A 22966-nucleotide genomic window follows, 5' to 3' on the forward strand; every position below is an offset into this window, starting at 1 on the left:
CACAAGATTCAACATTCTTCGGATGATGACAACTTTAGTCCCTGGCAGTCACTCGGGGGCTACTGATGTGGGCATTACCCTTCGAGTACCCGACATTGGCCTACCACCTCTGGCCAAACAAGGGGCACATGAGATTCACCGCAGCCCAAGATGGACCAATACATCGGTTGCAACGGTGGAAAGATAGAAGGAGACGGATTTTTTTTTGCACAAGGGAAGGGCCTAGAAGGCCCCGGAGAACATCTCATTCCATACGTGGCAGGTAAAAGTTACAAAGAGGACCTTGTACATCTCTTGCCCGGAGAAACCAAATATTTGAAGAAAGGCCCTCTAGATTTACAGAAAGCACCCTAGAACTAATGAAGAAACCGCGATCAGGTCCCTGGGTGCCGCCGCCACCAATCGCCGACGTCCTCAAGGCGTCACCGCCGAGGATCCGGAGCAGAGCGCTCGACAGCTCCATTTCCGACGAGAAGACGATGCCACTGGCCACCTTCAGATCACCGGGGATGGACCACTTGATGAAGAGAAGGCGCCGAGCTCCAGCAGCCTCGTCGATGAAGGCCTCCGCAGTGGAGGTTTAAGTATCGCCGCCATGCCGACAAAAGATCGCAGGAGCCATGATGACTCGCGCGTGGTTGAGCTCGAAAAAGTAGCACCTCGCAGGCAGGAGCATGCGTCGTCCAGAGATCACCGCTCCACCTCCATCTCTATCAGCACCTCCATGGCGAGACAGCGAAGGAGAGAGGGGACAGATCAACTCCATCCGGCCACACACCCAGACTAACATGGATCTCATCGGAGAAGCGAGCCACAAGCATCTGACTAACTCCCCCTCGCCTCCAAGGCCGGCCAGGAGAAGGTCGTCATGCCAGCTTACCAAGAAATCACCGTTCTCCTCCTCGCCGCCACGGCCGGCCGGGAGAACAGCTTCTTCATGGCCTCGAAGCAACCTGCAGAGATCCGCCGCCACCTTATTGGAGAAGATGGCTCTGCTCCTCCTCCCGCCCTTCTCCGACCGCCGGAGACCAAGCAGAAGCAGCAGCTGCCCTACAAGGCCATGGATCTGGTGGAGATCCAGGCCGCCACCATCACTACCGGGCATACGCCCAAAACGCGGCATAACGCCGAAGAACACGAAGAAACCTAGCAGATCTACTCCTAGACTACTCCGGCGCCCATCCAAGACCTACTCCGACCGGCTATTCCGGCGGAGCGGCGCTCGGCGGCCCGGTCAACGGCGAGGAACCCTCAAAGCTACTGTAGCTGGACGAGAGCTGTGGAGGGGGGAAATGCCTTGCTAACACTCACATCAAAGGAGACGGATTTTTGATGGACAAGGCAATGATACATCAAATAAGGAAATGATAGATTAGATGTTGTTGTAACATAGTCGAATTCGTGCAAGACTCTCGGGACCTGGCCTCCTACATAAAGGCCAGTAGAGGGCATGTTGGATCCTACCCTCCCAATCGCATACACCAAACCCTAGAAACCTTACTTCTCGGCGAGATCACCACCACGCGGTCTATCGGCTGCACCATTGTAATCGATTTCATCCCATAATCAAGATCAAACAAGCAGTAGCAAGGGTTTGGTATTCGACGTCTTGTGCTAACCTTCAGAATTCCGTCAACCCTAAGCCCGTTATGGTGGATATTGCCGAGGGCCCCCCTCATCACTTACATTTTTACGTAATTTTTTTTTACGAAGCGTAGTACATAGGCAGATGCTGACAAAGATGTACATACATACACTAACACCAATGAAGGCAAACACATACATTCTACCATATGAACACACGGCACACTGGAGAGACTGAATCTAAGAAAGTGTATAAATTGATAACCTTTCTCATAGGAAAATAGTTATGTCAGTAGCAGTAAAACCGATTATGAACGGTGATTAATTATTTTTTCCGCGCACCAGGAATGCAAAAAATCTGACTATGAGCCGGGTGCGTGTCTTGGAAATATAGACGTGCAGGATTAAATCAAGGCCATCCAATCCAGCAGAGGTTATCGAAATGCGATCCCTGTCCCGAACCACCCTTTGTCATCGCAAACCCAAATTCGCCTCACCCGTGCCGTGCTCCTCTTCCGGCCCAAAGCCCCCGCGCCGCCGAAACCCCTCTCTACTCCTCCTCGCACACCTCGGAGCCCCGCTACTGGACTGGCCGCGGATTGGAGATCCGTCCCCGCCGCGCTTCCTTCCGCCGGTGAGGAAGCCCTAGCTTGCTTCTACTGTTCTCCTTCTTCCCATGGCCTTTTATTCGCTGCGAGCAATAGAATCCAACAGATCTTCCTTCTTCTCGTGTAAGATCGATCTCAGTCTCAGTCTGTCTACTCGGGGAGCAAGCTGCGTACCTCACGAGGTGAAAGATGGGTATCCTCGAGAGGATCAAGGAGATTGAGGCCGAGATGGCTCGGACGCAGAAGAATAAAGCAACAGGTTGTTGTGTTGCCTTCACCGCCCCTTGAAATCATTGCCATTCACTGCCTGTTGTTTGTTCATTTCTAGTTTTGGTGGAATTGTTCTACTGTAACTGGTCCACTTATCTCGTGATGAATGCAAGATGCTGGTTTGGACTTTGGACCACCAGTTGCTAATTTGATTTGCTTTCTATGTTCTCGGACCTCTGATAGAAAATATAGTCATACATTTTGTTCTGCAGCTACAATTTCTTATCATATGCCTGTTCAATGTCATAGACATACATGTAAACTGGACCGGCTGTATGCTTCTTTGTGCATCCATTCGTGAAACTATAACGATTCTAAATTTCCAGAGAAATGGTTTTACCATACTGTATATACACAAAGTTACAAGCTGGTGCGGCTTTTGCTGCACTATGTATGCCATCAGATGTCTGCCATAAAATTTCTACAAAACATTAGCTAGCGAGGAACTGCATGCACATTCATATGCGCGCAATTTATGTCCTCAGTCTGCAACTTCTAAGTTTTCACTAATAAGGTTGTCTAAGACACGACTATCTGTGGTTTATCCTGATTTTGCAATGGGTCATTGTGGTTTGTTATGTTATTATATGTTAAAGGTTCTTTTCCATATTGTAGGCACTAAACTTTCTTTGTTTGTGACACAGAATATCATCTTGGACAACTCAAGGCAAAAATTGCAAAACTGAGGACACAATTATTGGAGCCTCCAAAGGTATTCATAAGTTATAGCGCTGATGATCATACAAAACTATTGTTTTCTTTATTCTTAGTCAATTCTCACTAAATTCTTTCTCTCCTGTCGACTTCAAAGATATTTATTATCACTCTGTTCCATAATATAAGCCGTTTTGACGAACTAAATTTTAGTTTGTCAAAATGGCTTATATTATGGAACGGAGGTAGTTTTATACTCCAAAAAGGAGAATGGACTTCACTTGTAAGTTACTTGAGTTTGTGTGGTCACATCAGCTATCTCACTTTGTTGATATAGGGTGCCAGCGCAGGAGGAGAAGGTTTTGAAGTCACAAAGTTTGGCCATGGTCGTGTTGCGCTTATAGGGTTTCCCAGGTCTCTTTCTTATGCCTACAAGCTGATTACTATGGCTTTAGGTCTCAAGCCTTTCAGTTTGTAGCAGTGGATTTTTAACATTTTGTGCTTTATTATAATTAATAGGAGAATCGTTTGCGTATCCAGATACATCATTTGTTTCCTTGCATTCTTGCCCTGTGCCTATCTGTCAATCTAATTCAACTGTCGGCTTACATATGATGGAGATTTGATGTCTGAATTATCTGATGACCCAACTCATGCTATAGTATATGCGCCTCTATCTTCTTCCCTTGCAAAAATGCTACTCCCTCCGTCCATAAATAAGTGACTCAACTTTGTCTAGATGCAGATGTATCTAGATGTATTTTAGTTATAGATACCTCCGTATCTACAAAAAGTTGAGTCACTTTTTTTGGATGGAGGGAGTACAATATATGCCTTACTTTTGTATTACCCAATATTAATCTCATGCCCTTATGTATGTGGTTGCTAACTTAAGATGAAAGTTTCTTGCTTCTTTGTATTGCAATGCATATAAGGCTCAATGTAGATATCAGCTCAGGTATATAATTTCAATATGGCTCATCATGTGTTTGAGAATTCTTATTGCAGTGTTGGAAAGTCAACTCTTTTGACTATGCTGACTGGGACACATTCTGAGGCTGCATCATATGAGTTCACAACCCTCACTTGCATTCCTGGTATTATCCACTACAATGATACCAAAATCCAGCTTCTTGATCTTCCTGGTATCATTGAAGGAGCCTCGGAAGGCAAGGGGCGTGGAAGACAGGTAAGTACTCTTTTTGGTTTAACTATTGTGATACATCATACATGCTTAAGATATAGGCATAAATACTTGAGGATATACTTTTGATGTTACATCTTGTTGCTGTTTTCAGGTTATTGCTGTTGCCAAGTCATCAGATCTTGTGCTTATGGTTTTGGATGCCTCAAAAGTACGTAGTGCGGCCGTATTAGCTTTGCTTCATTGCTTGCACATCCCTATTTGCTCCAGTTTCAGAAAATATGAAGTTTTCTAAGTGCATTGAATAGTTTATTATTAGAAAGAAGGGGGAATGGTAAGAGAATGAATCAATGAATATATCAATTTATGTCTTGGACTCTGTTGTTTTTTGGTACTGTGTTTCATGCTTCTTCGACAGAATAGGCATCAAAGTTTCCATCTAATCCCTTCAGCTACCATGTTGTAAAGTAATATTGTGCGGGAGAATTTTTTAGTCTACAAAAATTGATAATCTGAAGGAGAATTGGAGACAAGATAAAGAAAACGGTTTAAATAAGTGATGGCTAGAAAATTAAGACAAAAAGAGGGGATAGTCTTAAGAGAAAATCGCAATGGAGCTCTTGAAACTATCACCGCTTTCTCATTGCTCTCCCTTGCCGTTAGACTAACAGAAATGAGTAACTTAGGAATCTAACAGTGAAAGGATTTATGTTTGAAACAAAGGCAACTGACAAGTTTAGAGAATCCTAACACAGAAAAAACAAGTTAAGAGAGGCAATTGAGAAGGTTTAGGGAGTCCTAACACAGAGAAACAAGTCGAGAGAGGCAATTAAGAAGGTTTAGGGAGTCCTAACACAAGAAGCAAGTTGAGAGAGGCAATTGAGAAGGTGGTGATCATTCAAGGAGTTCTAATGCAACTTTTTGTAGTCTTAAAAAGTGATAAGATCAGGAACCCAAAATGTTAAAAGGGACACTATGGTATTGCTAGCACAGACTTGGCTGATTAATATTAACCACGCGTCCTCACTGATATCGCGCCCTTGCCTGCCCGTGCTGAACCAAGTCCTCCCCAAACTCTTTCGCCCCATAGCTGTTAGCTGTCAAGAAAAATACGATGTCAATCTGTTACAATCTGAAAAATTTACGGCTCGTCCATGACTGCAAGACGGGTGTTGTGTGGAAGGGGCAGAAATGGAAGAAAGCAAAGCACAAAAAAAAACACTTGTAACATAATGGGAGTTAGTGGAAAAGCCAATACACTTTAGATATTGGGAAGGAGGGAGTGATTGGGATGCATGTTCTCAATTAGATTTTTCGTTGTGTCTAGAGCAAAAGCCTGTAATATTTAATAGCATGTTAAATTCCCAGTTCAGTTAAATTCATCATGTTTGTATATCTGCTGAAATATTGCCAAATTCTAGAATAGAGTTTATTTGCCATATTTATTAGATAAGTAATGGTACAGGTACTTGAAACTTCTCAAAATCTTTATGTAGATGAAGAGTTTGGGTGCTAATGTTCTTTAAAAAACTATATGAAATAAAATCTATATAGGTGAAGCTTTCTCTTGTTATGGGATGATTGCACATGACCAGGCTTTACCTGAGTTCCAAATGCTTTATTTGATTTTTGTTCTATATTTCTTTTCAGAGTGAAGGGCATCGCCAAATATTAACTAGAGAACTGGAAGCTGTTGGTCTCCGCCTTAACAAAAGGCCTCCTCAGGTATACATTAGTTTGGTCACGTGGTGTGATTGTGAAATAGGACAAGCCCAAGAAGACATAAAACAACTATCCAAAAAGATAATCTATGCAACATTGAAGTTATTTGTTGTGCTCAACTCAATTTTCACATAGATCTGATTATCTGATTGGATGTATAATTGAGCTTTAATCCAAAAATTGAATTGACTCTTTTTTGTGTGTGTGGGTGATGGGAAAGTCTTTCCAAGCACAAAGCTCAAGGAATGCGCAAAGTTTGTATGTCTAATGCGTACACCTTCCTCCTTGTATCCTTGATACAACAGGGACATCTGTTAATTCGCGAACTTCAGAATCGATTATTATTTAGAAAAAAGTACACTGTTTAAAGGAGTTGCAAGCATGTATTCAAATGATCGTACATAAAGCTCATAATGTATCATCAACAAACTCTGATTTTATTTGCTGAAGTTATCCCATCTTTTATTAGAAATGACAGTGTATTTATTATAAATGTGTACAAAACTTACACAAAATTTAGTTGGATTGTGGAGATGAAGGAAGAGTAGGCTAAAAAAGCGGTTGGGGCATAGTACGGACAGTTGTTGAGGTTCTGGATCGCCTTTTTTAAACATCCAACACAACTAGTTAGGTATGTGATAATTTTTTGTTACTGTTTAACCTGAAGTATGTTACTCGACTAACCAGCTGTATGAGTTAGTCTTACGACACGTCCAATAGCTTTCTCCTAATTAAGGTCTGAGAGTCTCGGTAGTTTCTGTTAATCACTTTCTGCTGATTACAAAGAACTTTATATATGCACTCATTCTTTCTTTTTCTTGGATGATGAATCACTTCTTTGTGTACAAACAGATATACTTCAAGAGGAAGAAGACTGGTGGGATTAGTTTCAACAGCACGGCTCCTTTAACTCATATTGATGAAAAACTCTGCTATCAGATATTGCATGAGTATAAAATTCATAATGCAGAGGTCCGTGCGTGTGTGCTAGCGTGTCATGTGCTCGCCTTTTCAATTAACTCAAATCATTTGGCTTACTTTTAGGTGCTATTCCGTGAGGATGCTACCGTGGATGATTTCATTGATGTCATTGAAGGAAACCGAAAGTATATCAAGTGTGTTTATGTATACAACAAGATTGATGTTGTCGGTATCGATGATGTGGATAACCTCGCTAGGCAACCAAATTCACTTGTGATCAGCTGCAATATGCAGGTATGCTCCATCCTTGACGAAACTTCCATATGCTCCTTTGATTATTTGTGTTGTGTATGTGCACGCCATTGTAACACTGAAACTATTCCTTGTTTACAGTTGAACTTGGACAGGCTATTAGCGAGAATGTGGGAGGAAATGGGTCTGGTGAGAGTGTACACAAAGCCACAGGGTCAGCAGCCTGATTTCGGAGATCCAGTTGTTCTTTCTACCGTATGTCTTTTATCTCTCTTTCTCGTGCCTTACACTGACTGCTGCATCTAAGAAGTAGCACAGACTGTTTGATGGCTCTGGTTTTGTGATACCTCAGGACAGGGGTGGTTGCACAGTTGAAGACTTCTGTAATCATATCCATAGGAGCTTGCTTAAGGATGTGAAGTATGTGCTTGTGTGGGGAGTCAGCGCTAGGCACTATCCACAGCATTGTGGTCTTAGCCATGGTCTGCAAGATGAGGATGTGGTCCAGATAGTAAAGAAGAAGGTTATTACCTGCTACGCAGAGTTTCAGTAGAAGTGTATTTCGACGCCTAACAATTGCTGCAGTGATGCTAAACATGTGATTTGCAACTTGCAGGAAACGGATGAAGGCGGGCGAGGCCGTTTCAAGTCGCACACCAATGCACCTGATCGGATATCTGACAGGGTGAAGAAAGCTCCACTGAAAACATGATCTGATCAGGCCGCTATGCCTGGGGCGTCTCCGAATGGACCAAACAATTTGAGGACCAGATCGTGATGTGGAACTAGTTGAACCCAATGCTACTTTTCGCAGCCCTGTTTTGTGGCAGAAGGGCCATATTTGAGCACCTAACCAATCCATCTTATGAGAAATGTTGCTTTTATTCAGACAGTAGCTCGTGCTATATATGAGGAGGCTTGTGTTGCCATACGAATGTTTTTGCCAGGAAACTTCGCCAAGAGTTACATATGCTACCTGTTGTTATTATTGTACTGTGTTTGGAACAAGCAAGTATTAGCAGTAACATTAATTAATGGTTAACTAGCACACATCGTGAGTCCATGTCAAAGACGTGCAAATGCTCATGCAGTACACGTGTCGGGAGGCGATTGGCACAGCCAGCGCTTTCGCGTCATCGCGAAGTGGCTAGCTAATTTATTATCCTCACGCGACCCGTTATGGACCAGCACTTAAGCGGGGCTAAATCTCCGACCCGTAAACCGACCGACCCCTCGCTCGTCCCCCCTCGTCTCCGGCGATGACACCGGCGGCGGCCGCCGCGCCGGGGCGGAAGTCTACGGTCGCGGTCCTCCTCCTCTGCGTGGCCACCATTTCATTACTCATGTTCATACTCCTGGCATCTTACTCCCCCCGCCTCCAGCCCCACGGCCGCAGCCCCCACCGCCGCCTCAAGCTCCACCCCAAGAACTCCGCCGCTGTCGCTTCTTCCTACGGAACCGGTGAATCCGGAGGAAGCGGGGCGCAGAACCGCCATGCGGCGCCCTTCGACCCGGCCATCGCCGAGCTGGAGCGGCGGCTGGAGGACAAGGAATGGGAGCGCGAGCACTACCGCCTCCTCCACGGCGACGGAGACGAGAAGGACGACCACATGAAGGACTGGGAGGAGTTCCTCAAGGAGGAGGAGGACTTCATCAATGACGACGATCGCTTCAACGTCTCTGACCGCATCCGCGCGCTTTTCCCCAAGATCGACCTCGACCCGCAAGACGGTTTCGTCTCCCTCGACGAGCTCATCAGGTGGAATCTCGAGCAGGCCAGGGGTGACCAGCTCCATCGCTCTGCCAGGGAGATGGAGCTCTACGACAAGAACGGCGACGGGATCGTCTCCTTTGGGGACTTTCAGACGCTGCGCAAAGAGTCCCATGGTAATGTGCCAACAATTACTCAACCATTCCTTCATTTATTTGCACAGCAACTCAGCAAGACCAAAAATTTAGTAATGTCAAAATAACAACACAATACTACTAGTACCGAATTACTACAGTACTAGCTTACCAATTGATGATTTCCAGGAGAGGGCAATTCATTGGGGTTTCCGTGGTGGAAAGAGGAGCACTTCAATGCTTCAGATGCCAACGAAGATGGTTTCCTGAATAAAGCGGAGTTTCACGAGTATGCATTCATTTCAGCTGTACTACTGTACCAAAGATCAATTTTTTCTTATGGTTCTTGATTGTTCATTAATGTTTCCTGCATTGTTGTACTGCAGCTTCCTTAATCCAAGTGATTCAGATAATCCTAAAGTGATCAACTTGCTCTGCAGACAAGAACTAAGGTAAATTCTTCCTCGTGGCAATCTTGATTTCCTGGTGCTAGCTACTAGATAGTAGATACTGGAATGATGCTTCTAGAGGATTTTTGTGTTTAAACTAGGAACCTACTACAACATTCAGTAATTGGTAATCCTCTTTTCCTGCTTAATGCAGATTAAAACAGTAGCATTGATAAGTATCTCATGACTGTCCTCATTTCCTGGCAGTACATTAATGCAGATTAAATCATCTATATAGATCACTTGAATCATTCATTGGATGGTGTAACAGTTAAACATCAAGGGCTGTTTGGTTCACTGATGCCCATGTCTCATGAATATCATGATATCTCGTTTTCGGTGGTCCGGTAACCTCAGCTGATGCATTGTTTGTCCCTCAAATAAGTCATTTGAGACTACTGAAACCAAATAACTCTACCGCACCTGTGTCACAAACATAGACTTTGTCCTTTTAAATTAAGTGCTAAAGAAGTACACTGTAGACCTATAAGCATACACCACATCATCTAATAACAGTAGGTCACACGGTTAAGTTAAAACCACTTCAAGACGGGGCAACTCCATGTTAGATGTAAAGACTAAAGAACCTATTGAATGACCATTCATATTTTCTGTTGTGTCTGAAATGTTGTGAATCTTGTATCACAAGTGTTTTTTTGGGAGGTGAACATTCCTTTCATATTTCATTAGCTATGTAATTATAAGGGAGCACTCACAGGTCCTAAAGTTACCATTTGTCATTCCTTACCCATATGCCATGTCCAGGCAGAGGGATAAAGATGGTGATGGAAAGCTAACCTTCGAAGAGTACTTTCATGGGCTACATGACCATATTCATGGTTATGATGACGAGAACGCAGAGATTTCTCATATTGGGAACATGACAATCGCAAAGGAGCGGTTTTCCAAACTTGACAAAGATAATGACGGGTAATGATGTGGAACTTTGATTAAAGAGTTCAAGTGATGAAATTTCTCACCGAAGTTATCACCAACTTCTTTTTCTATGCATTTGAACGTAACTCTTTGCTCATGTAGGTTTATTTCAGAGCGTGAACTAGAACCGATTCTTGATAAGCTCCATCTGTCAGAACGCTATTATGCCAGACAGCAAGCCACCCATGCTATATCAGAGGTTTGATTTGGCTTTTGGCCCTGGAGCTCTTCATTTCTGTTGTCTTTTGAGACCTTGGAATATCTCTGTTTATTATACTACATGTTTTGTGTAAGATACTAGGTGAAGACTTGTAGGTACATTAGAAGGCTGCTGTTATATCTTTATGTGCATAATTAATGATATTGAAGGGTCTCTGAAGTTCTTCCAAGTGCTAATTTGTTAGATTAGGAAGTAAACTTACATGGTGAAGCAGCGGTTTGTTTTCTTATATGTTTATGTTGCCAACCCCCTAGAGGTTCTCGACCAGGGGTGGTCACTGTTGTGAAGTGTATAAGCGGATTGTACTAGCCCTTTCCATCAGTTCGGGCTTTTGGTTGTGTTGTCTAGAGTGCATGAAGTTTAACAGTCACAATCCTATGGTAGCTAGTAACTGCAGCTATCAGATTTTTTCCTTTCGTGCGTAATACACGGTCAGGCAAAAGGACAATTCTATTCCTTTTATGAACATGCAATAGGTCTTTTCTGACCTGGAGATGGCAGCACTAATGATTGCTTTATCCAAAATATGTAGGCTGACAAAGATCATGATGGAAGGCTAACGTTGGAAGAGATGATTGAGAACCCCTATGCATTTTATGGTAGTGTTTACTTTAGCGACGACGAGGACTACTTCCATGAAGAGTTCCGCTAAGGCAGCTGCAGCCTGCAGGCAAGGCAACTGCACACATCTTATTCTAGCTAATCCAGTTCTCCTGACTGTCGCTGACTCCCTGTGCACAGCAACTAAAATTGCCATGCTCCCTTTGTTTTGGCAGATTGTAGGTATCCTAACCACGAAAAGTGACAAACAACCTAGCAGGAAGGATTCCGAAGTGCATCTGTACCAGTCAAGATGTCGTGTGGATACTTGCAATTGCAAGAATCAATGTGTTGCGGCATCTCTGTATCCTTGCTGTGCCTCGGCATTGCTGTATCTGGGCAGCACAGCTTTGAGTTGGCATCAGACGGGGGTGCAGGTGCTGCTTGGGTCTCTGAATTGTTTTGTACAATGAAATTGCATTTTCCTGGTGATAGAAAGTCAGACTCCACGTGCTAGTTTTCTTGCTCTATATAGTTTAGATTAAGCTGAGCTGACTGTCTCAGTTTTGTAAAACTCATGGTGTATTAGTGAAGAATGAGATACTGGCATTTGTTGATAAACAGATGCAAATTCGCTAACATATTATGCTGTTAAGTTTATGTGAAATGAATCCAATCAGTTCTCTCCTGCCTGTCCTCTGGCAGAGCTAAATTCTTTCTTAAGTTTCCTTAGTGGAGTATGATTTGTATTGCCTATGTTCAAGACAATAAGTATGATACCTTTTGCTCTGTTTAATAATAATAATAATAAATATACTTTTTGAATAATTTTAATGATATATGCAGATATAGGACATGGTAGACATTATTTGGGCACTTCCTGGGATGGTCATGAGTACTGTTCTTTCTTTGTTTGGCAAGGTGAATATTTCTCCTGGAATGTTCTGCAGCTACAACTAAACTGTTGTACTACCTCCGTTCTGTATTTCAAACATCATTCATAGGCGTTGTTCTACCTTTTTTTTTTTTTTGAGAGAGCAGTTGCTCTACCTTTTTATGCAGCAATATGCATACTAATCAGAAAAACAAAACCAAAAGCAAGGTTGATAAAATGCGCACGCGTCTTATCATTATCAACGAGCAGTATAAAAGTGCAAAGCAATGTTGACGAAGAGAACTGCAACTAATACATGTAGAGAACACAACCCATTATTTCAAAGAAAAAAAGTTATGCCAAATTCGGCATAAAGGCAGGCCACGTCCAAGGTCCAACTAGATGTGCCTATGGAGACGGATGACGACGGTGTATGTTGCTTCGTTGATGCAGTAGAGCATGTCGGCAGAAGCCGGTGAGAGATAGGGAATTGGTGTGCGTACCCTTTCCGATGTCCATCGAGCAAAATACACACGGCTTTGATTTTGGTGTCGTACATGCAGTAGAGCAGAATGTTCGTCTTGTAAGTTTTCTGTTTCGACGGTTATAGACGAATGTTTGTCTATGACCGTAGAAATGGAAAACTTACAACATGAAAGTCGTGTGAAACAATAAGATAAAGCTACTTGTTAAAGGAAATTTCAAACGGTCGATTATGTGCAATGAATTTGATAACATTTGTCTAAAAGGCCTTGAAACGTGAACACTAGAATTGAGCAGTCAATGGAACTAGGAACCGATCACAAAAATGAAATCACAACGTTCGATGTGCATCATTTATGTGTATAACTTATCTCAAATATGTGCACCGGGAGATTAAGGTGAAGGAGATTAGATGGAGACAAGAGAGGTCGTGTGTTTCTTGCATGGGATCTCGCGTGCACGAAATCACTCAGGTTTCATCGCGTGCCAATTTATTTGAGATTCCCGAAACTCGACAAAGCTGAATGAAACATGGCAGTACTCTCAAAGCATGAAACTAGGTGAATCCGATGACACAAACAAGCTCCCCGTGCACATGATAAAAGCATTTCTCCCAAGTACACCACTTACAAAGTCTCGTGTTACATGCAACGTAACCAAACACCCTTACTGCGTTTCTGGCCTGCTTGAAGGCGATGCAGGTGACCAGATGATGTGGAGAAGGTGGCTCTCCCATCAAGACTACATAAAGCTATGGTGCCCAAAATTCATGCGAGCAACTAAGCATGCCATGTAAATCAGATTGTAAAAGACATGTTAAGAGATGTTATTATATGGAACCAGGGATGATATCCGATGTTATGCGAAGTTCAACAATTACTAGACAAGCTTACACATGTTCCCAAGCCATTATTTGAAAGGAATTGCGAAAACAAGCAAGGGTGTCTATGTTTTTCCATGAAAATCTATTTGTTCCTTTATATAAATCCATTCTTCTTATAATCAACTCCATTTTGTTTTGAGGGTCACATAAAAAGGGCCAGTTTAAAAAACATTAAAAAGGACCAGCTTAAAAAAACATAAAAAAGGGCCACCAAAAATAGGAAGGCCCACTAATGGGCTAACCATTGGCCTAAAGAGGGCCTGCAGGCCCAATCAACTCATCTAGACATGGATAAGATTATCATCATATCATAAGATAAAGGAAAACATCGGGACTGAGAGGCTCCGCACTCCGACATCCCCAGTCATGGCGCTTGCCCTGGCCTCTCCAATGGCGTCCCTCTCGCTCCACTACGGGAGGATCTCGGCCGCGGCTATCGGCGGCGGCCTCCGTCCTCGCAAGGAGTCCCCGGTGGGCGCTTCCTCCTCCTCGTTTCTCCGGAGCTCCTTCGTCTCCTCCTCCTCCACGTCGTCCATTTCCACCTCCCGCACGTCGCTCTCGGCTGCGGTCTCGGCGTCGCTAGCCTTCACTTCCGTATCCTCATTCGCAGGTGAGTGAGCCTATTCCCTTTTTCTGTGTTTGATTTCTTCGTGTTGTTATTCTAGCTCTGCGTTGGGTTGGGGGACTAGGGGTAGTGGGAAGTGACCTGCGAATCTGCGATGAAATATGGAACTCTGAGTGTTGCATTACGGGATGTACATGTAGTATCGTCCTAAGCTTCTGTTGTCATTTTCCCTACAAAATTTGTCTAAACATTTCCAAACTCAAGAGGAAGTAGCCTAGAAAATTTGTTTAAGCATTTCCAACTCCAAGAGGAAGTAGCCTACAAATTTGTTTAAGGGATTTGCTAGTTCTTAGCTAGCTGAGAACTAAGTTTGTGCTCAGTCAAGTCCTACATTGTTAGATTTGCTTCGTGATTCGTGCTAGTTATCAGTTGCAACTAAGATTTAATGACACCATCTGACTGAGAAATAACCACACCCTTTGTTTAAACATTTCCAACTCGAAGAGAAAGTAACTGAATTTGTATACTTACTTCTTGACGTCTCGCAATCTCACTTGCTGAACCAGAAGAAATTAGGATTTTCTGTTTTTGGTTTAGATTGTTGAGGGAAAATGCACGCAGCCGAAAATCATAATTTCACCAACATTTCTCTGACAAGTGTAAATTCCTAAAATGCTGGCCCTGTTGGTTGATGTACATGAGCCTAAAATCATAATTCACCAGCATTTTTGTGACAAGTGTAAAATCCTAAACTGCTGGCTCTGTTTGGTCGATGTACATGATTTGACGAAATCTAGGATATCCGATCCTAGAGTACGACCACTCTTGCCAGTAACCACTGGATATTCCATGGATGGAGATTAGCGGAACATGGTAAAATGAAAATTAGGTTGACAGGGCCCAGCCATGGTTCCACCTTTCCATTGAAAGGAGAAACCAAGTTTTGCTGCAGTTCAGGCCTTAGCGTTTACAGCACCAAAATAAATAGGGACCCACACATCAGGATATGGTATTACCATTTCCCCTAACATCCTTTAACCCACTGTGAAAATATCAAAATTTGTGGAATCCAGGAGGTGCTCCACATAATCTTTCCTGGATCTTCAACTGACAACCGCGCATCCGGGAACGAAAAAGCATGTGGCGATCGTCAGTCCATCTTGCTGACCAGATAATTGAACTCTTTGATCTTCTGCTTCTTTGGCACCAAGCAATATGGAAAGCTTCTGTTGCTTTGATCTCCAAAGCCACGTTGCACCTCCGTAATTGCTCCTTCCCAGAACTGGGCAAGAAGCACCCAACGGCTCTGCTACTAATACTCCTTATTTGGTTTGTTAGGCAAGTTATCATTTTTATTTGCCCAACTTGTAAGCAGACGTTAAAAGTCTGGCAGTCAATCAATAAAGGATGGCAATGAGAATTTTAGTTTCCCCCCAAAGTTGTCCATCCTTAGTCCCCTCCCTTCTCCTTATGCCGACTCCACCTGGCAATCCTCCTGGTGGTGTTTACCTTGTAGTCAGATAAGATTTAAGAGACTAGGTATGTAACAAAATTCTACACAAATCAAACTGCAATCTTTGCTAATCAACCCCTCACGAGGACTCCAAGGTTTCCGACTTAGCTCCCACCGTCATCCACCTGTTTTACCAGATGAATTCTTTAGAAAGATTCCCGGATAAAGTTCAGCATATTTTTTAGTTATGATCTAAATACAGGCGCATATGTGGGCAGGCAGGCGCTCCACTACTCCACAGGCAAAATTAGATCAAGTTGTTCGTATGAGACACATTTAACTTATAGATGCGGAGCTTGTTTTTCGGTTTTGGAACATGAAACTGATATCGTTACTGAAAATGTTTAGTGACCAGTTTGAGTAAATGAAACTTAGTATGATATTCGAGGTCAAAGTATTATTTTTGTAGTCTATGTCCTGTGATTCTCAACAATACCATATGATATGTAAACCATAGTATATGCATCTGAGTTCCAGATCTTAGAGCCCTGAATCAGATAGAAATTAATTGTAATATCTCAAAACTTCTACTACTACATTTAACTGGAATATTGTTTTCTTTACCTAAGATTTACGAAGCAAATCACACAGTTGAAACCATAGGACCTATTTTTGTGTGGGCGGCTGAACAGAAAGCTTAGATACCACTTCAATCACAACCAATTTGTGTACCACCTAATGCAAACCTGAAATGTTTCTCGAACAGCACAATAGTGTTACATAAGAATATTAGATGAACCAATTAAATATATAGTTGGACCTTTGCAAGCGCAAAAAAAAACCCTTCACGGCAGGGGCGTATCCAGTGGGGGTGCCATGGGGGCCATGGCAGCCCCCTCCACTTCTTTTAGCTAGTACTCCCTCCATCCAGATTTAATGGACGCGAGTGGATGTCGTTTCCGGCTAGCATCGTTCAGAAACATAGATCAGATCGCGTCGATTAAAAACGTCCAGAGGTAGTATTATTTAGACTAATAGTGACTAAATACAAAGCATAAAATGGCACCCCTACTAATATTGTTCTAGATTCGCCACTGCTTCACGGCAAACAGAGCCAAATACTTCCGTTAGAACGTACAACAAATAACTTATACTATGCATTGTTCTCGTTATCAAATTCACGAAGCTATATCCAGTCTATGGGACATTATGTATGTTCATATTTCATCACTATGTATACCAGGTTCATCTTTGGGAATTGAGTTCAGCTACAACAGATTGACAACCGGAAGATCGCGTGGCCTGCAGATCAGGGCTGGAAAGGCTGCCCTCTGCTTGACCAAAAGATCAAGGTCTAGGAAGTCACTTGCCCGCGTGCATGGTTTCCGCAGGCGGATGCGGACTACTGCTGGAAGGAAGGTCCTCAAGCGTAGACGTGACAGAGGAAGGAAGATTCTCTGCACAAAGACGAACTCACCCACTGGGACGAAATTTTGATTGCACTGCAATTTAAGGCACCCTATATTCCAGTTGTAAGTTTTGCCTTTTGCATCCCATGTTCCGAGCCATGCTCAGCTGTAACTATTTCTGAACATTCTTGTTTTCCTTTGGTTCATAACTTAACATCTGAAATCACATTCAGTTCTCAACTATGGTGCTATTCAACCTTTTTGTTGTGGCGGTCTTTAATTCATTATCATCTTTGCTACCATGCCCTACGATCTCCTTGTTCGTTTATTGAGTGAACATTATCTGCTTCTCTGTGTTCTCTTTTATGCCGATCTCTTCAGTTTTAGCACCTATCTTTGAAACATCACCTACTTCTGTGCGAACAAGTCAAATGAATGACCATTTGATTAGTTCCAGCGAATGTGAAATCAAGCATGTTCTTCTTGCTGACTTCACAAGAATGATATTTCCCACCAGAAATTCCTTGGTGGATGGCTGAATCGAAAGGAGTTTCCTACTGAAGCTCAAAGCACACTGATAACCATGCTGTCGAGCATAGTCCATTTTAACCGAGCATAGTTGTTTTTTACTGTAGAAATCCTCATTACTATCCCATGAAAATAATCCGCATCGATAGTTCCAGCCCCTAGCCTTAGGACACCCTCACTCATTAAGGTTGTCTAAGAGCATTTCTGGCGGACCCCTTATTCCTCGGTCCTTAAAATCACGTATGGAAGACATGGTAAACGCGATTTTGGGGTTTAAAGTGTGTCGCGTGGAGTAGGAACTCGCAAAAGGAAACGGGTAAAACAACATATATTTTTAAATATTCCACTAATAGGCTCACATGTCAGCGTTTTCTTAATTTTTTTATTCTTTATTCTTTTTTCCTCCTACCTACCTTCTTCTTTCCACACAACTCCCTCGTCCCTTGGCCGTCCGCCACCTCCTCGACCGACGCCAGCCGCTCGCTGCCTCCCCCAAGGCCGCCGCTGGCCTCACATGTGGCCACTCACCATCGGCATGTTGGGTTACGCAGCAGAAAACAAAAAAAATCTAACTTTAATACGAACCCTAATACGCCCAAGATCTATCAATGTAGTAATGCAGTAACGAAGGTGATATCAGTGACGTACCCTCGATAGCGGTTAACGTTTCGGTAGAGGATGGTTGATGTAGACGAACGGTCATCGCCGACCTTAGGGTCGTGAAGAAATCTTCTCCCCAACGTTGAGTGCCGCAGGTGCAACACCTCGTAGTCTCGCACACATCCGGTGCTCAATGATGCTCCCGACTCTGATCCAGCGAAGTTGCGGAAGTAGATCTTCTGAATCCGGATCCCGGCAGCGCTCCCATGTACCGGGTGAAGTTGTCTCCCTCTCTATGCAGTTCTTCGTGGAACCGCACAGAGAAGAAACTAGAGAGATATTTCTCTATTTTATTGTGTATTTAATTGGCCCCTATGGGTCTCTTTATATAGGGGGCAAAGGGGGGAGGCAACATAAGGAGGCAAGGTGGGACTAAAGAGGAGGAGGTGGGGAAGCCGGCCGGCCGGCCGCGCGGCGACCCTCCCTTCGATAGGCCCATGGTGGGCCGGCCTACTTCGCTGGCCGGTCCACCCCCTCCCCTCTCCCTCATGGGCCCATTCCATATGGGGCCCAATAAAGGTAGGGACGCTTTTTAATTAATAAAAATCATATTTTATTAAATTAAAAATATTTTAATTCATTTAATAAATACATTAAATATATCCTTTAGTTTCCTTTTGTCCGAGACACCTCCCGAACTATTCCGAACAACTTTCGGACATCTCCGGAACCCTATTCCGGATTTCCGGATATATCTCTCAACTCCGATGAATCCAAAACTATCTCGAATTTCGTTGAACCCTTAAGTGTGTTACCCTAAGGTTCAGGAATATCATAGCCATTATCGGGGACCAAGTCACCGACCATATGATCACTAGGGGGGTCTGGATAACCATTGCGGTCCCTATGTATTCCACGAAGATATGATCGTCATTTGAACCTTTGCATTGAGTCTTATTCCTTTTGTTCATTTGATACTGGAACTTGTCGGAGACATGATCGGTATCTCGATACCTAGTTCGGTCTCGTTACCAACAAGGCTATTTTAGCTCGTTCACATATGATTACATCTCCATGACCTAGTCATACGCTGCACAACTTTCATGGATGTAATCTCACCGAGTGAGACCTTATATATTTATCTTTCCGTCACACGGACGAAACAAATCCCGCTCTTGATTCATAGGACTCAATCATTCCATTGATATACCTAACTACACCTTTATGACCATCCTGTTATGGAATGGCGATTGATGCAGCCAAAGCAACCTCCGGAGATGATGATTAAATATGACCTCACGGTCTAAGGATTAAGTTAATATACACTATAATAAACATGGCAACATTGAACTCGATGCGACTTGATCACGCAACAATATTTATGTTATAGGTATGTCCATCATATCATACATCCAATTGATACGATCCTATTATCAATGATGTGCGTGTCCATGATCGGGAAAACCTCGATCAACTATTGACCTCAATGAACTAGTTATGCACATGTGTGCTTACTAGGGACTTTTGTTTGTTTACAATACCACAACTGTATTAATGATTTCCTTTTAATAAAGTTATATCATGTCATGAAACTAATTATAAACATTTGACATATAATAAATATGTATTATTATTTGTCTATAGACCACTATCTCCAACATGGCCTGCCCCAGCATCTGAGTGTCTGTCACGTTGAGGTAATGCTGGTGCCTGAACATGGAGGTCGAGCGCGCCTCCCTCGATCACCGGGACGAGCGCGTCGAGAGGCCTTCATCTTGGGCGCGTTGGACGGGGTTAGGATCAACACAGAACTCACCGGCGGCCGATGGGGGCGATGAGGAAGAAGTTTTTTTTTTTGAGATTAAAGAGCATATATTCATTCAAACAAGAACAAGTACAAATTTAGCACAAGATCGAACACAGGAACAAGCAAGAAGGAAGAACAGAACACCAGGAAGAACCACACATCTAAACCAACAGAAGGAGCAGCAAGAGCCCCTAGCCAAAGGCGTTTTGAACCGCTGCAACCACCAGCTACAAAGCTGGATCTAAGACGATGAACGATCATCGGTCGGCACGACGCGCCGAGCTCGCGCCACTCCAGGTCCAGGCCTCCAAACAGGCGCCCGAGACCACCACCATCAAGCCACCATCCCGCTCCTGGGTCACCTTCTCCTCCCGGCATCCAGCATCCAAGCACCCTCCAGAACACGTACCTCAGCAGCCTCGCGTCGTCGGTGGAGGAAACGGCGGCGCGTCGACCGAAGGCCCGAGGACATGATCCCCACCAGGCGAAGACGGCGCCGTCGCTACGCCATCCACGCGGAGGAACTCCGACAGATCCATCACCGCTACACACAGCACCGGCGAGGAGGAGCTGGATCCGCGGAGACCAAATGGCTGACCACGCCGACGCCGCTCCTACTCGGACGCCGCCGCCAGCCACCAACGTCCACGCCCTATTTACCAGCCGGACACCAGATCCGCGGTTCCCCCCCTCTCCCACCGCCACAGCGGATGGAGGAGAGGAGGAGAACCGACGGCGGCGCCAGAGAAACGGGGGGGAACAACCGATGACTCTCAAAATCGCCTCTCTCGACTGTAGCACAGGAGAGGGGATTGGAATCTGTGCGTGCCCAACCTATGAGGAAGAAGTTGACTTGTGGGCATATGCTTGGTCCAATTCCTTCAACGAGGAGGTCTAGGACAACGAGGCGCTCATTCCGGTGGTGTTGGCCAGATTCAAGGTGGTCGCAAGCGACGATACGGTCAAGTACTTCGGCAAGTTTATTGACGGGAAGCCGTCAGACACGAAATAAAATTTCCTAACCGCTAGCTTTGACTAGAGGCCCCTGCAGGTTTTGCCTCTGAAAAGTTACATACAAGTGTTGCGGTTGGGAATTTTCCATGCCCTTTAGAAAAAAATATAATTCCGATGTTTTTAAGAAATTTGTTCGGGTTCCTTTTTTCGGCTAAAATTGTAAAAGTTAGTTGTTTTTGTTAGATGTATATATCTGTATATTGTAGTTTCCCCATATGTTAGGGGGCTTTCTGCATATGTGCACCTGTACATGTACTATATATTGTGGCCTTTGGCCCCCTGGTAATACAACAAACATATTGCCCTAACATGGTATCAGAGCTAATTTTGGTCCTCCTTTTCTTCTAGTTTTGGCTTGTTCCGGCCGACGCCCCGCCTTTCCCGCCGGCCGCCGCCCCGCCTCTCCTCCGCCGGCTGCTGCCGCCGCGCCGGTCGCTGCCCCTCCGCCGGTCGCCTGCCTCTCCCGCCGGCCGCCGCCCCTCCGCCGGTCGCCTCTCCTGCCGCCGGCCCGCCTTACGGCCGCCGCCCCTCCGCCGGTCGCCTCTCCTGCCGCCGGCCCGCCTTACGGCCGCCGCCCCTCCGCCGACCGCCCTGCCTCTCCCGCCGGCCGCCGCCCCTCCGCCGGCCGTCCCGCCTCTCCCGCTGGCCGCCGCCCTTCGCTGGCCGCGTGCGCTGCTCTCGTCCCCGTCGGGTAGTCGGTCTGTTTCCCGTCGGGTAGTCGATCTGTTTTTCTGATCTGAAAAAAGCGAAAAAAAACTATGTCTTCCTCGGGCTATGTTGCGATCCCTCGCTGCCCGGTGATCTTTGATAGTGCGAATTACCCTGATTTTGCTGCCTTCATGCGCGTCCACATGCGCGGTCTTCGTCTTTGGGGCATGCTCTCTGGCGAGGTTTCCTGTCCGCTGCGCCCTGTTGCTCCTACGGTGCCTGTTGCACCGCCACCTGTTGCCCTTGCCCCTGATGCTACCCAGGAGGATAAGGATGCAGCCAAGAGTGCTGATGACACTGCTCTGGCTGATTATGACCGAAAGGTCCAGGACCACTCTACTGCCGTTGCGACTTACCAGCTGGATCTGACCGAGTACACTCGGTGGATAGATGAGGATGCTCGTGCTGCTGCTGTTCTTACCTCCAGTGTTCTGCCTCAGTATGCAGCTGAGTTTATGGTCTTCCCACTGCTGCTGCTCAGTGGGTTTTTCTTCGTTAGCGATATCAGCCGTTTGGGGATGCTCTCTACCTATCTGTGGTCCGCCAGGAGCATGCCCTTCAGCAGGGTGATTCTACTATTGATGAGTTCTACACTCAGAGTGCTGCTATTTGGCGTCAGCTTGATTCTCTCCGTACAGCTGTGTGTGCCACCTATCCCTGCTGTGTGACTGTGCGCGTGGATCTGGAGTTTCAACGCGTTTTTGAGTTCTTGTCGCGGCTCTGTAAGGAGTTTGAGCCGCGCCGGGCCCAGCTGCTTGCCCGTGGTTGTGTTCCGCTCTCTGAGGTACTTGCTGAGCTTCGTGCTGAGGAGACTAGTCTTCGTGGTGTTGGTCTTCTTGAGGTTCCCTCTGTTCTTGCTGCTCGTGGCCCTCTTGTGTCGTCTGCTCGTGGACCTCCTATACCGCCGGCTTCGTTGCGGTCTCCGGCACAGCCGATACTTCCTACTCCTCCATTCCAGGGCCAGCGTCAGCCCCAGCAGCCTCGTGGTTCGACATCACCTCCTTGCACCTACTTGTGGCGGGACTCGGCCACACTATCTCTACTTGCCGGCGAGAGGGATCCCAGCTTACGTCCGCCGCAGCATACTCGTCGTCGAGCTGGTTCTTCAGGATCTTCTGCTGTTGCGCTATCTCGATCGGGACATTATCCGTGGTCTTCGTGGTCCGCTCGCTGGTACAGGCTCTTCCTCGACGGGTACTGCTGGTTCTGTGCCTGGCTCTTCTGGCACCGCGCGACCACCACCTTTCACACAGTCAGGTACGTCATCCCCGTGGTATCTGGATTCTGGAGGTTCTTTTCATATGACCTCTGCGTCTTCTATTCTTTTTTCTCTTCGCTCTCTTGTTTCTCATGTTCGTGTTATCACGGCTGATGGTACCTCTCTCCATGTTTCCAGTCGAGGCACCCTTTCTACTTCCTCTTTCTCTGTTCCTGATGTTTCGCATTGATGAGGACATCCCTACCTCACTACTACCTCCGTCATTAGCAAATGAAGAT

The 22966-nt window shown here is 45.0% G+C and overlaps 3 protein-coding genes across 4 annotated transcripts; all 3 read left to right on the top strand.

Moving 5' to 3' along the window:
- The first annotated feature begins 2092 nt into the window (after nt 1-2092).
- On the top strand, nt 2093-8205 carry LOC124659739 (developmentally-regulated G-protein 1). Its single transcript, XM_047197557.1, has 12 exons — nt 2093-2218; nt 2321-2451; nt 3107-3174; nt 3454-3530; nt 4125-4305; nt 4415-4471; nt 5911-5985; nt 6835-6954; nt 7027-7197; nt 7297-7410; nt 7508-7678; nt 7772-8205. Exons 2-12 carry the CDS (start codon nt 2382-2384, stop codon nt 7865-7867), a joined length of 1200 nt encoding a protein of 399 aa, XP_047053513.1. The 5' UTR covers nt 2093-2218; nt 2321-2381; the 3' UTR covers nt 7868-8205.
- Nucleotides 8206-8392: 187 nt separating this feature from the next.
- On the top strand, nt 8393-11857 carry LOC124659741 (reticulocalbin-2-like). Its single transcript, XM_047197558.1, has 7 exons — nt 8393-9042; nt 9190-9289; nt 9387-9452; nt 10215-10379; nt 10488-10584; nt 11138-11275; nt 11382-11857. The coding sequence occupies exons 1-6, from the start codon at nt 8415-8417 to the stop codon at nt 11255-11257; spliced, it is 1176 nt and encodes a 391-aa protein (XP_047053514.1). The 5' UTR covers nt 8393-8414; the 3' UTR covers nt 11258-11275; nt 11382-11857.
- Nucleotides 11858-13713: 1856 nt separating this feature from the next.
- LOC124661394 (50S ribosomal protein L34, chloroplastic-like) lies at nt 13714-17216 on the top strand. Of its 2 annotated transcripts, XM_047199252.1 has the most exons (3): nt 13714-13995; nt 16647-16940; nt 17174-17216. In XM_047199252.1, the coding sequence occupies exons 1-2, from the start codon at nt 13752-13754 to the stop codon at nt 16898-16900; spliced, it is 498 nt and encodes a 165-aa protein (XP_047055208.1). In that variant the 5' UTR covers nt 13714-13751; the 3' UTR covers nt 16901-16940; nt 17174-17216. The 2 variants fall into 2 exon arrangements, with proteins under 2 accessions (XP_047055208.1, XP_047055207.1); XM_047199251.1 differs by lacking the exon at nt 17174-17216 and having other exon boundaries at nt 16647-17114.
- Nucleotides 17217-22966: the final 5750 nt, after the last annotated feature.

This window comes from Lolium rigidum, chromosome 6 (assembly GCF_022539505.1).
Source record: "Lolium rigidum isolate FL_2022 chromosome 6, APGP_CSIRO_Lrig_0.1, whole genome shotgun sequence".
Classification (NCBI taxonomy): domain Eukaryota; kingdom Viridiplantae; phylum Streptophyta; class Magnoliopsida; order Poales; family Poaceae; genus Lolium; species Lolium rigidum.

Excerpts from the sequence above, each read along its gene's own strand:
- LOC124659739 (XM_047197557.1), top strand. The coding sequence starts at position 2,382 with ATGGGTATCCTCGAGAGGATCAAGGAGATTGAGGCCGAGATGGCTCGG. Across the intron at positions 2,452-3,106 it reads GCAGAAGAATAAAGCAACAG|AATATCATCTTGGACAACTC; the intron begins GTTGTTGTGTTG and ends TTTGTGACACAG. Across the intron at positions 5,986-6,834 it reads TTAACAAAAGGCCTCCTCAG|ATATACTTCAAGAGGAAGAA; the intron begins GTATACATTAGT and ends GTGTACAAACAG.
- LOC124659741 (XM_047197558.1), top strand. The coding sequence starts at position 8,415 with ATGACACCGGCGGCGGCCGCCGCGCCGGGGCGGAAGTCTACGGTCGCG. Across the intron at positions 9,290-9,386 it reads AATAAAGCGGAGTTTCACGA|CTTCCTTAATCCAAGTGATT; the intron begins GTATGCATTCAT and ends GTTGTACTGCAG. Across the intron at positions 9,453-10,214 it reads CTCTGCAGACAAGAACTAAG|GCAGAGGGATAAAGATGGTG; the intron begins GTAAATTCTTCC and ends TGCCATGTCCAG.
- LOC124661394 (XM_047199252.1), top strand. The coding sequence starts at position 13,752 with ATGGCGCTTGCCCTGGCCTCTCCAATGGCGTCCCTCTCGCTCCACTAC. Across the intron at positions 13,996-16,646 it reads TTCCGTATCCTCATTCGCAG|GTTCATCTTTGGGAATTGAG; the intron begins GTGAGTGAGCCT and ends TATGTATACCAG.